The sequence below is a fragment of the Hyperoodon ampullatus genome (assembly GCF_949752795.1).
Source record: "Hyperoodon ampullatus genome assembly, chromosome: 20".
Classification (NCBI taxonomy): Eukaryota; Metazoa; Chordata; class Mammalia; order Artiodactyla; family Ziphiidae; genus Hyperoodon; species Hyperoodon ampullatus.
The window spans coordinates 19,273,187-19,285,957 of record NC_136933.1 but is presented as its reverse complement, the minus strand read 5'-3'; the positions used below and the strand labels follow the sequence as shown (position 1 = coordinate 19,285,957).

At 42.4% G+C, this 12,771-nt stretch overlaps 1 protein-coding gene across 1 annotated transcript in view; it reads right to left on the bottom strand.

Moving 5' to 3' along the window:
- Positions 1-12,771, bottom strand: part of ZDHHC2 (zDHHC palmitoyltransferase 2) — a gene marked incomplete at its 5' end in the record, with an annotated part of 64,972 nt that overhangs the window by 28,129 nt on the left and 24,072 nt on the right. Inside the window, 2 exons of the mRNA XM_079726783.1 lie at positions 5,490-5,584; positions 6,921-6,947. Coding sequence (XP_079582909.1) covers positions 5,490-5,584; positions 6,921-6,947 — 122 coding nt within the window. The remainder of the gene's footprint in view (positions 1-5,489; positions 5,585-6,920; positions 6,948-12,771) is intronic.

Genomic DNA, 12,771 nt, shown 5'->3' with positions numbered 1-12,771 from the left:
AAAAGTTGGGATCGGACTAAAAATCTAGTGTTTCAGTGAGAATATCATGTTGTTAATAAAAATGACAATAAAACAAGGAAGAACTATTACATGAAAAAAATTGGAATATGTGTGCTCTGAATACCACTAGGAAAAATAACCAGAAAGAAATTCAGAATGTAAACTGGCTGAATTAGTGTGGTGGGATTTTTTTTTCTTTTTCTTTCTGCCTACTCTTCATTTTCAAAATATAATTTCAAAATGTAATAATAAAATATAATTTTCTATTACTTTAATATCGGGAGAAAATGTTATGAATTGAAAAATTATATTCTCTGAACAGTGACAAGAAAATATTTACATTATTTTCTTACATTATCTCTTCTCCTACTTTTTTAGTCCCATTTTCCAAAGATTTTTAGCACTTAAGAGCACCTTATTGTCAGTTGAAGTCCAAGACCCTCATTTTACAAGTGAGGGGGTCTCTGGCTGCAAATCAGTTAGAAGATTAAGCCCAAGATCTTGTGTTTTATTAATGGAATAACCCAAGATTCTTAACCAGCAAGCAAGGGCTCTTTCTTTCATGACAATGGTCTCCAAACTCTTTTTTTTTTTTTTTTTTTTTTCTTTTTTTGCGGTACACGGGCCTCTCACTGTTGTGGCCTCTCCCGTTGCGGAGCACAGGGATGCGCAGGCTCAGCGGCCATGGCTCACGGGCCCAGCCGCTCCGTGGCATGTGGGATCCTCCTGGACCGGGGCACGAACCCGTGTCCCCTGCATCGGCAGGCGGACCCCCAACCACTGCGCCACCAGGGAAGCACTCTCCAAACTCTTTTGATAATGTACCCCTACCAGTAAAAAATAATTTGAGACTGCACTGCCAATACATGCATATTTACTTATTTATAGATGTGCTATTAGCTAATATAGTATGTATCTTATATAAGACACTTTAAAAAAGGAGAAACATAAAAGAACAGCATATAAATACAAGTTTGGCTATTTTTTTCCTCCATGCGCCAACTGATGTCCTGGCACACGTCCCCTCCACAGCCCCCGATGTGGGGTCCACTCTTCATGCTAGAGCGTGGTGTAGTGACAAGAGTGCAGCCTCCATGGTCAAAAGGACCTTGCTTTGAATGTTATTAGCTCTGCCACATACTAGCGCTTCATGCCTTAGGATAATTAGTTCATGTTCAAGCCTGCTGTTCCATCTGTAAAATGGTAATAAATAATATCCATCTCCTACAGTAATATGAATCAAATAAGGTATATGTCTTCTGTACAAAAGTCATCCAACAAGGCCTGGTACAAAACTGTAAATTCACTGTCATCAGCCTCCACTACTCCCTCAATTCCGCATTTTTTATCATTTCATTTTTCCTCTCTAACTGCTATTTCAAACCTTCTCTGCTCTTCCAAACCTCAGTCAATGTACTTTCCCCATTATTCTTAGTTGTTGATCTCACATATAATTTTATGGAGAAATCAGAAGTCACTTCAGGGCTTCCCTGGTGGTGCAGTGGTTGAGAGTCCGCCTGCCAATGCAGGGGACACGGGTTCGTGCCCCGGTCCGGGAGGATCCCACATGCTGCGGAGCGGATGGGCCTGTGAGCCATGGCCACTGAGTCTGCGCGTCTGGAGCCTGTGCTCCGCAACGGGAGAGGCCACAGCAGTGAGAGGCCCGCGTGCCGCAAAAAAAAAAAAAAAAAAAAAAGTCACTTCAACTTTCTGCCAAAGCTATAAACACAAACCTGCCTATACACACATAACTTCTCAACTTTCAGTCATTTAACAAATATTTATTGAGTACCTTTGAAGGGTCAGACACTGCTCAGACACCAGGTACTGGTGATGGATTAGTGAATAAAACAGATACAGTGCATACTGTTGTACAGCTTATATTCTAGGGATGGTATAAAAAATGATGATGGCATGAATTACAGAATGATATGCCATGGAGAAAAATACTGCAAGGTAAGCTTTAGAAGGAATGCAGGGATAGGGTTTTGCTATTTTGGAGGAAGTGGTCATGGAATGCCTGAAAGGTACTCTTGAGCAGAGACACAGAGATAGCAAGAAAATGAAGGACCTGGCCATGCAGTTATCTGTGAGAAGAGTGTTCCAGATCAAGGGGTAAGAGCAGCTCTCAAGGCCCCTGAAGGAGACACGTGCTTAGTGTGTTGACAGAACAGCCAGGAAACCAATGTGACTAAAACAGCATTACAGAGGGTCAGAGAAGTGGTGCGAGGCCAGGCCATGTGCAGCCTGGTAGGTTACAGTAGAGAATTAGGTTTTTACTCTGAGTGAGCTCAGATATGACAGCAAAGTTCTGAGCAGAGGAATAATATGAACTGTCTTCTGTTTTGTTTTTATTTATTTATTTATTTATTTTGCGATACGCAGGCCTCTCACTGTTGTGGCCTCTCCCGTTGCGGAGCACAGGCTCCGGATGCGCAGGCTCAGCGGCCATGGCTCACGGGCCCAGCTGCTCCGCGACACGTGGGATCTTCCCAGACCGGGGCACGAACCCGTGTTCCCTGCATCGGCAGGTGGACTCTCAACCACTGCACCACCAGGGAAGCCCTGTCTTGTGTTTTGAAAGGATCACTCTGGTACCGCGCTGAAAATATACAGAAGAGGGCAAACACAAAAGCAGGGAAACGTGCTGAGAGGGTACTGGACGTATACCAGCAGGGATGCTGGTGGCTTGGACCACGGTGGGAGCATGGAGGGGCACGAGCTAACACTTGGGTGCTCTGAGGGTACGGCCTCCAGAATTGGCAGATTGATTGGAGGTGGCGTCTGAGAGAAAAAGAGTAGCCAAGGGTGACTCCAGGATTTTGACCTGAACAACTGGAAGGATGGAATTGCCATTACTGAGATGGAAAAATGTACGAACAGAAGGATTTGGGGAGCAAGCAGAAAATCAGGAGTTTATTTTCAGGTACTTGGAATTTGAATTTGAAATTCCTAGTAGATGCCAAATAGGAAGCTGGAAAGGAGTCTGGAGTTTAGGAGAGAGGATCAGGCTCATGAGTAATTTGAAAGCGATGAGATGGTATATAAAGTCATAATGCAGATAACTAAGAGAAGAGGTCCAGAGATTGAACTCTGGGATAATCCAATGCTTTAGAAGTTCAGGAGATAATGAGGAACCAGCCGAGGAGCCCAAGAAGGAGCTGCCACTATAAATAAAAATAAAATTATTTTGATGAGAAAGGAGGGAAGAATATTCTAGAAAGAAAACTATGGCATAGTGTACACAGGAAACTGTGTACATAAGAACTACTAGAGTACAAAGTGAGGAGTCAGAAATCTGGACAAGAGTCATCATTGCCAAACTAGGGAGACTAGCCTTCACCCTGTGGGATGGGCAGAGTCACTGAATAGACACAAGCAGCAGAGTGGAGGATGGATTTTTGCAGAATTCTCTGAAGGGAAATGCAGGCAAGATTGTCAAGGGTGACACCACGGAGAAGACTGCAATGTCTCAGATGACAGAGATGACCAAGACTCTGAATTAGGGCAGTGATGGAAAATAAAGAGAAAGGGGCTTGAAGTGAAAAAGAACAATTAGGAAGTGCAAACATTTCCGGGATTTGGATGCTGGGGGAGGCGCAAGGATGCCAAGCTTCTGGCTCGAATGACGACGTGGTTGGCAGTGGCATTAACCCGTAGAAGAAACAGATGAGTCACGGTTTGGGGAAGGAGAGGGTGGTGGCCTCAGTCTCAGATGTGTTGTGTTTGTGGTGTCAGTGCAGTGATCAAGGAGCTATGTTTGGCAGGGAGATATATACATTTGAAATTCGTGGGAGAGGTCAGGCTAGAAACAGATCTGGGACATGTCAACACAGAGGTCCCAGGCAAACCACCAGAGTGGATGAGATGACCTATGATAAAAGTCAGCATTTTCCTTCAAACCTACAACTAAGGCCAGGATGAGGGTAAGAAAGATGACAGGAAAGAAGAGAACATGGTAGGAGGGAGGAAAAAGAGGTAGGAAAAAACGTAAGTAGAGAGAAGAAGAAAAAAAGGCTATACCTAATGCATTCTAGGCCAAGCATGCCATTAATAGTGTGCAAATATCTGTGGTTTTGTTTTTAATATCCTTTCCCAGTTCCTATAGCATATTTATTGGCCTTTTTGACCACAGCTGCATTTCAAACAGATCACTTCAGGAAACAATTCTAAGTGATGCCTAGACTTCGTTTTCTTAACGTTAGCCTACTAAAACGACATTATTATTACTGGAGCAGGGTTTATTTCTGTTCAACACCATGTACTAGACTAAGTGCCAAGGGTACAAAACTGAGTAAAACACAGTCCTCTGCTTCAAGGACATTTAACCAGGATTAAACACCCAGAAACAAAAAGTTTGCCGGAATGATCTTTTCAAAATGCATATTTGAACGTATGACTCTATTTAGAACCTTCTGTAGCTGAAACTGCTAGTTGTCCTCCAATATCTACTCCTTCTAACGTGGTTAACATGGCCATTGAGAATAAAGACTAAATTTCCAGTCTTCTGTGCAATTAAATGCGGCCATAACACTAAGTTCTAAATGTAAGTGGAAAGGGCATCAGCAACTTCCAGAAAGTCCTTAAAGAGAAGGACATTTCCTTTGACTCTTCTTTTCTACCTTCTCTGGCCTGCTGTCTGGAATGTAGTCATGACGGCTGGAAATGAAGCAGCCATTTTAGGCCAAGAGGTAATGTTGGGAACGGAGGCTATACATGTCAGAGCAACAGGATAGGAGCCTGGGTACCTGACAGCTGTAGACTAGCTACACTTTGAAAGTAGAGAAGATTGGGCTTCCCTGGTGACACAGTGGTTAAGAATCCACGTGCCAATGCAGGGGACATGGGTTCAAGCCCTGGTCCAGGAAGATCCCATGTGCCGTGGAGCAACTAAGCCCATGTGCCACAACTACTGAGCCCGTGTGCCACAACTACTGAAGCCCGCGCACCTAGCGCCTGTGCTCCGCAACAAGAGAAGCCACCGCACTGAGACGCCCATGCACGGCCCCCACTCACTGCAACTAGAGAAAGACCGCACGCAGCAACGAAGACCCGATGCAGCCAAAAATAAAGTAATTAATTAATTAAAGAAAAAAGAAAGTAGAGAAGATTAGTTAAGTCGTTAATTTGTTGTTGTTGTTTCTGGTGGCTGACAGCCAACTAATGCACCATTAGTATGACAATTATAATAGAAATATGTCCACCTTCAGCTCTATCTTTTTATCTATCTATCCATCCATCCATCCTTGTGTCTGACTCTAAAGTAGAAATGGAACATATAACATATTTAATATTGTAAATATAATACTCATCCAGTGCAAAAATAATATTTATCAAGTGAAAATTCAAGTATTTAATTAACACATTAATATAAAAAATCACTACACTAAGTTTGCAACATTAATAAAAAGACATAAAACTCATTCTTCAGACATCAGTATTACAGACTTCCATCTTTAGGACGTAACTATACTAATATTTTAACTTACTTCTTTTGAAGGATTCATTGGTAATGTAAAGATGGTTTTCCAATACGACCAGACAAACATTGCAAAAAGTAGATGATAAGCAATCAGGCACACAACTAAAATGAGAGAAACAAAATTATCACTTTAATATGCAAGTACATACTAAAATCATGGTATTCACAAAAGATGTGCTTGTCCTAAAATAACCAAATAATTTAATTATTTAATTACTTACTATCCCATGATTAGAACCCTCCCATCTGTAGACAAGCCCATCTATTGGCAACATGGCTACGGGGACCTCTGCTGAGTTGTAAAAATAAGGCAGTTATGCCTGCAACTTTAAATAATAAACAAAGTGTTAAACGAACGTTAAAACATTCAGGCTGTAAGAACTTTGCTTCACTAACAAAGAATAGCAAAAGCAATTCCTTCTTGAGCTGTCTGCCTATTTTGCTCAGCTCGAGTCAAATCTGGTGGTCCTGTTTCAAGGACAGTAGTTTTAAAAAGAGATCTTCTGAACAAAGAGAGGTTTCCTCCAAGAACAGTTCAAGTTTCTTACTGATCACATGGGACAATTGTTAACAAAAGCATTCTGAATATTTTTTTAAGGTAGTGTACATAAACACACTTTGTGTGGTATTTTAGTCTTGAAGTCCTATGCAAAGCTGAAATATTAATTTTGTATATGGTGATAATGATTAATTCTGGATAATACATTAATATATAACTTGTGTAAGATACAGTTGACTAAAATATGCTAATTTAATTTAAAATATAGCATGTTTGGTATTTTTAAACCTTAACAGCAATTTCAGCTTTTTAAAAGAAGATGATATTCCTATTATAGAACCATTAAAACATTCAGTTACCTCATAAGGCACTTAAATCGGTGTGAGATGACTAGACCCAATGATATTTTTCATGAATTATATAGGTGACTCAGGTATGGGGTCAGACTCTGAGTTGAAACAGGAGATTGTTGATATTCGTGTATCTTGGAGCCATAAGAACCTTGGCACAGTGACTGCCATTTCAGGGTCAAGTTCTCTGCCAAGAGTCTGAGAGAATTCAGTCTGGGGACTGAGAGAATGAGACGCCTTTAACCCACCCTGACTCCAACATTCTCCAAGTATGACTTAGTCCAACCAAATCAAAATGAATGCTATTTGTTTTTTCCAACGATTTTTAAAAGTTTAGACTGAAGGGCTTCCCTGGTGGCGCAGTGGTTGAGAGTCCGCCTGCCGATGCAGGGGACACGGGTTCGTGTCCCGGTCTGGGAAGATCCCACATGCCGCGGAGTGGCTGGGTCCGTGAGCCATGGCCGCTGAGCCTTGCGCATCCGGAGCCTGTGCTCCGCAACGGGAGAGGCCACAACAGTGAGAAGCCCGCGTACCACAAAAAAAAAAAAAAAAAAAAAAAGTTTAGACTGAAGGCAGTGATATATCTTACCTTGTTCTCCAATATTTTCCATGGACACTATAGAAATAAATAGAGAAAAGAGGCAATAGGTTATAAGAAGCTTATGGCAAACAGAGGGCCTGACAGAGACAGAAGACGCTTGAGCAAGTTAATAATTTGGCTCCTTTTCAAACCAACGTTCTTTAAATATTTGTTCAATGTTGTTTCGAGGAGGCACGAGCACTATGGGAGAGAGGTGGGTAGGGAAGGCGGTGGCCGCCCTCAACCAGGCCCCCGCTGGCGCTCCAGCCCTGGCTCCCACGCAGAAAACTAACCCCGCCAAGCGTGGCCCTGGCGGATCTTACTCCTTTATCGATCGGTTTCTCGGGTTTCCTTCCAACTACAAAGCTCGAATAAAAGCTCTCCAGCTCATCACACTGCCAGCGACACTGATTGCTCTTTATAAGTTGGCAACCACCTAGTTAGCTTTCCAGAAGGAAAAAAATGTTGTGTCCACGGCATACACTTCTCTTGCCGTATTTCTGAAAGGATGAATTCTTACGCCCGATGACTAACTGCTTCCTACTGTACAACATGGGGCCCAGACCACGTGCCTGAGGAACTGCCATCCCTGAAGGGCTGCTGTAAATATCGCAAGGTGGCAGGTGGATTGAGGACAGGGACCACAGAGCTCAAACAAGCTGGGACAAGAAGCCCCACTCCGGCAGTCTTCTTGCCTTCTGTGTTGTCTACTTGTTTTGTCTCCCATGTGGTGGTCATCCTCCATTTGTACTAAAAGTCTTTAGGAAGCTCTGGCCTCTCTCAGTTGTAGCAAGGGAAGATTTGACTTTATTTATGTAGTTTTGTTCCTCCTTGGCTATTTAAAGGGGTACAGTATTCCTGACCTTTGTCCTGGAGTATATTTTCATTGCCTTAAGAAGCACTGAGGGCTTCCCTGGTGGCGCAGTGGTTGAGAGTCCGCCTGCCAATGCAGGGGACACGGGTTCGTGTCCCGGTCTGGGAGGATCCCACATGCCGCGGAGCGGCTGGGCCCGTGAGCCATGGCCGCTGAGCCTGCGCGTCCGGAGCCTGTGCTCCGCAATGGGAGAGGCCACAACAGTGAGAGGCCCGCGTACCGCAAAAAAAAAAAAAAAAAAAAAAAAAAAAAAAAAAAAAAAAGAAGCACTGAAATCAGAGGGTAATGTTGTGAGAGATTTTTAAGATTACCTGATCCAACCAACCTCCTTTACAGGAGAGCTACCGTTTAGCCATTTCTAGAGTGAGCAGGGGACACCGTTTTGAAGAGCAGCCCACCCCTCCCTGGATTGCTCTTAAGAATGACTGTACGATCAGAGCGTGCAGGAATGAGCCTCTTGTGGCTTCTACCTATGGAATCTAGGCTTCCAATCTGTAGCAATAAACAAAAATATAAATGGCAGACCTTCATATGTTCTCTTTTGACCTAAAAAATAGATGATTTCGGGCTTCCCTGGTGGCACAGTGGCTGAGAGTCCACCTGCCGATGCAGGGGACACAGGTTCGTGCCCCGGTCCGGGAAGATTCCACATGCCGCGGAGCGGCTGGGCCCGTGAGCCATGGCCGCTGAGCCTGCGCGTCCGGAGCCTGTGCTCCGCAACAGAGAGGCCACAACAGTGAGAGGCCCACGTACAGCAAAAAAAAAAAAAAAAAAAGATGATTTCCAGATTTCTCACCAACCTTCATCTGGCTCCTTTAAATATTTCCTGGTCTCTCAATTTCCTTTTACCTTTCTGATCCCCATGATGGGACAGGCAGACACAGATGATCTTTGACTTACAAACGGCCTGTTCCACAAGTGCGCCTGTCCACCAGAGGCGAGAGTCACAGGGCACTTTCTCACGGAATACGTGAAGAGGTTAATGTGAGGCCAGAGGAAGGACCAACCTGTCTTTTCTGTCTGACCTCCACCTCTCCCTTCATGCATTTCTCTCCAGGCTCTGACTTCCCTGTCTTCAAAGTGCTCCAAAATTGACTACAGTTCTTCTTTGGAACAACATTTCTGCTCCTTCCGCTAATCTAATGAAATGCAAAAGCACTTTTAATTAATTCGTGCATTTACATAGGAATGACCCTTAATGACCATTTCAGAGGTGCTGGTATTTTAAAGAAAATGTATTTGCTAACCCATGACTCTAGCTGTCAGAACTGAAACAGTAAAACAAAATGACATTTAAAAAAAAGAAAAAGTACAGTTAGTATGAGGTGAGAAGTTTTTTGCCCTGGACCATTATTATTATTTTTTTTAAATAAATTTATTTATTTCATTTATTTATTTTTGGCTGCACTGGGTCCCTGCCGCTGCATCTTGGCCTTCTCTAGTTGCAGCGAGCGGGGGCCGCTCCTCGTTGAGGTGCGCGGGCTTCTCATTGCAGTGGCTTCTCTAGTTTCAGAGCACGGGCTCCAGGCACACGGGCTTCAGTAGTTGTGTCACGCGGGCTTTGTAGTTGTGGCTCTCGGGCTCTAGAGCGCAGGCTCAGCAGCTGCGGCACACGGGCCAAGCTGCTCCGCGGCATGTGGGATCCTCCTGGACCAGGGCCCGAACCCGTGTACCCTGCACCGGCAGGCGGACTCCCAACCACTGCACCACCAGGGAAGCCCTGGACCATTATTATATTGAGTGGATATGCATTCAAAGACATCTCTTAAAAAGCTATTTCTGCCCTTCACAGTTTGTTTTTCTCTTAATGTACTTCAAAATTCACAGATCTTCTTCTTTTGTTTTTTCATTTAAACAAGTTACTCGTGGATGCATGCTTATGGTAAATAATTCTGATAACATTTATAGAGTTAAATGTGAAAGTCCAAAAAGGCTGTATCAATTACACTCCCCAAATCGTGAGCCTATCCAATTTCCTATGAATGTAAAATGTCTTTAATTTTTGTCAACATTTTAGGCCAAAATAAAAAAATCACTGTTTTAGTATTCATTTCCCTGATTACTAGTGAACTTTAAAAAATTTTTATTAAAAAATAAAATGAGGGCCTCCCTGGTGGCGCAGTGGTTGGGAGTCCGCCTGCCGGTGCAGGGGATGCGGGTTCGTGCCCCGGTCTGGGAGGATCCCATGTGCCGCGGAGCGGCTGGGCCCGTGAGCCATGGCTGCTGGGCCTGCGCGTCCGGAGCCTGTGCTCCGCAACGGGAGAGGCCACAGCGGTGAGAGGCCCGCGTACCACAAAAAAAAAAAAAAAAAAAAAAAAAATGATTGGCTTTTCCTATCTCTTCTGATTAAATTACCACTTTCCCATTGGTCTACTTCTCTTTTACTTATTGAGAGCCTTTTATATCATACTCTGGGAAGTAATCCCATATTTGTTACATATGTTCCAAATAAAGTTGTGTATAACTACTTTCAAATGACTTAATAGGTTAGGGGCTTCCTTGGCGATCCAGTGGTTAAGACTCCACACTTCCAATGCAGGGGGCGCAGGTTCGATCCCTGGTTGGGGAACTAAAATCCCACATGCCGCATGGCACAGCAAAAAAAAAGACAATAAATACTAGCAAAATCTTATGGTTTATCCCTGATTAAATAGCAGTATCAAAACTTTCAAACTGACCTATTTCACTAACAGATATATGGACTATACTTGGTTTTGCTTTATGATCTTGAGGAAATTAATGTTCTTTCAACCATGTTTACCTGTTTAGTAGGTCAATGGTTCACCTTGTAATTTTCAATTTAGTGGAAGAGTTGTCAATTTCAACATTTCCTTTCTCAGACAAAACCACATAGAATACAATGTTATTTTCTATCTTGTTCATAAATGACTGTTTAAGAAAAGGTTATAATTTAGCCACATATGTTTCCAATATAAATATATGGGAAATACAGACTCATTTTTGGAAAAAATAGATGGTAAGTCAAATAGATGGTAAGTCAAAAACAGATGCTAAGTCAAACGTAACTTGACTATTTACATCAACATGAGAATTAAATAGCAATACTGATCATATTTATGACAGATCTTCCAAAGATCTACTGGGTTTTAATGTGAATTTTGAGTTTTATTCAGTATTATTTAATTTTATTATTTCACAGAATTTCAGTTAGGTCTATTTAAAAATTATGCTGATACTTATTCTCCAACTACACACATATAGAAATTTCAAATCTTTTATAACCATCTTTAACATATTTTCTAAAAATGACTTTTGAGGTAATTTAATATAGTTATTTCTATTTTTATTAAAAGAAAATGGAGGCAGATGAGCTTTACTCCAAGTCACAATGAGTAGCACATTAGTTAATTCTATCTGAGAAATTCTTTTATTTTCAATTTTAAACTTTTATGCATGTGACAAGAATATTATGACTTGGGCTCCGCTGGATCTTATTAAAATTAGTTCCTTATTAAAGCACAATAACTGGCATACCGCATCTGCCCCATAAATGTTTACGGAATAAAAAAGACAGAAGGGGGGCCTCCCTGGTGGCGCAGTGGTTGAGAGTCCGCCTGCCGATGCAGGGGATTCGGGTTCGTGCCCCGGTCCGGGAAGATCCCATATGCCACGGAGCGGCTGGGCCCGTGAGCCATGGCCGCTGAGCCTGCGTGTCCGGAGCCTGTGCTCTGCAACGGGAGAGGCCACAACAGTGAGAGGCCCGCGTACAGCAAAAAAAAAAAAAAAAAAAAAGACAGAAGGGGCTTCCCTGGTGGCACAGTGGTTAAGAATCTGCCTGCCAGTGCAGGGGACGTGGGTTCGAACCCTGGTCCAGGAAGATCCCACACGCTGCAGAGCAACTAAGCCTGTGAGCCACAACTACTGAGCCTGCGCTCTAGAGCCCGCGAGCCACAACTACTGAAGCTCGCGCGCCTAGAGCCCATGCCACTGCAATGAGAAGCCTGCGCACCGCAACGAAGAGTAGCCCCTGCTCTCTGCAACTAGAGAAAAGTCCACGCGTAGCGAAGAAGACCCTGTGCAGCCAAAAATAAATAAAACAAATAAATTTATTAAAAAAAAGACAAACAGAAGAAAACACCATTAATTTGAATCATAAAAGTGGAATCCCAAATCACACCTACGAGAAATGTTAATTCTTCCTTCTGTTGACTTGAAAATTTCAAGAACAAAGTTATTTCTTTTACCTGTCATCTTAGCACACTGCAGAAACTCAACTAGTAATCTGCAAAACCAAGAGTAATCGTATCTGTACTGCCTGCTAGAATATATCCCCAGAAGTGAAGACAATACCTCATTACACAAAGGAGACAGAGACGACCAAGTGGTTCATGATCCTCTAAAAATTAAAAGCTTGAAGAAGACACTGGCTTCAACTTGGCTTCAAGCAACTTTAAAAGAAGATAGAAAGGTTTTATACGTTTATAGGGTTTTTCCCTCCTAATTTTGGCTCTTCCTTAGTATTTTACTTTTTAATAGTTCAGTTTGTCAAAGTGAAGAAGAATCGTACTAAGCACAACCAAACTAAAGAGCAAAGGGTCTGGATAAAGACCGGCAAAGCTCCATCCTATTTCTGCCACTTGCTGGTTTACACAGTGACTCTACATATTTCATCACGAAGTGAGGGTAGTAATAACAACAGCAATATCATCAGAGCTGCTGTGGAATGAAAAGAGGTAATACATGTAATGTACCTAACACAGTACCTGGCACACAGTAAGCCCCCCAAATATACAAGCAATTATGATACATGATATTTAATTTTGCAAACACTAACTGTAATAGATAACATATAGGAAAAGGGACTACAAATGAAGAAAAATTACAAAGAGACAAGTGGTATTTGTACAGACCTTTGAAAGACATCAATGCAAAATTCTGACTAAAAATAGACTTTACAAAGTGAAAAATAAAAGGTGAAAAATAACTTAGATCTCCATATCTTGCCTTTTTATATAGATGTGTCAT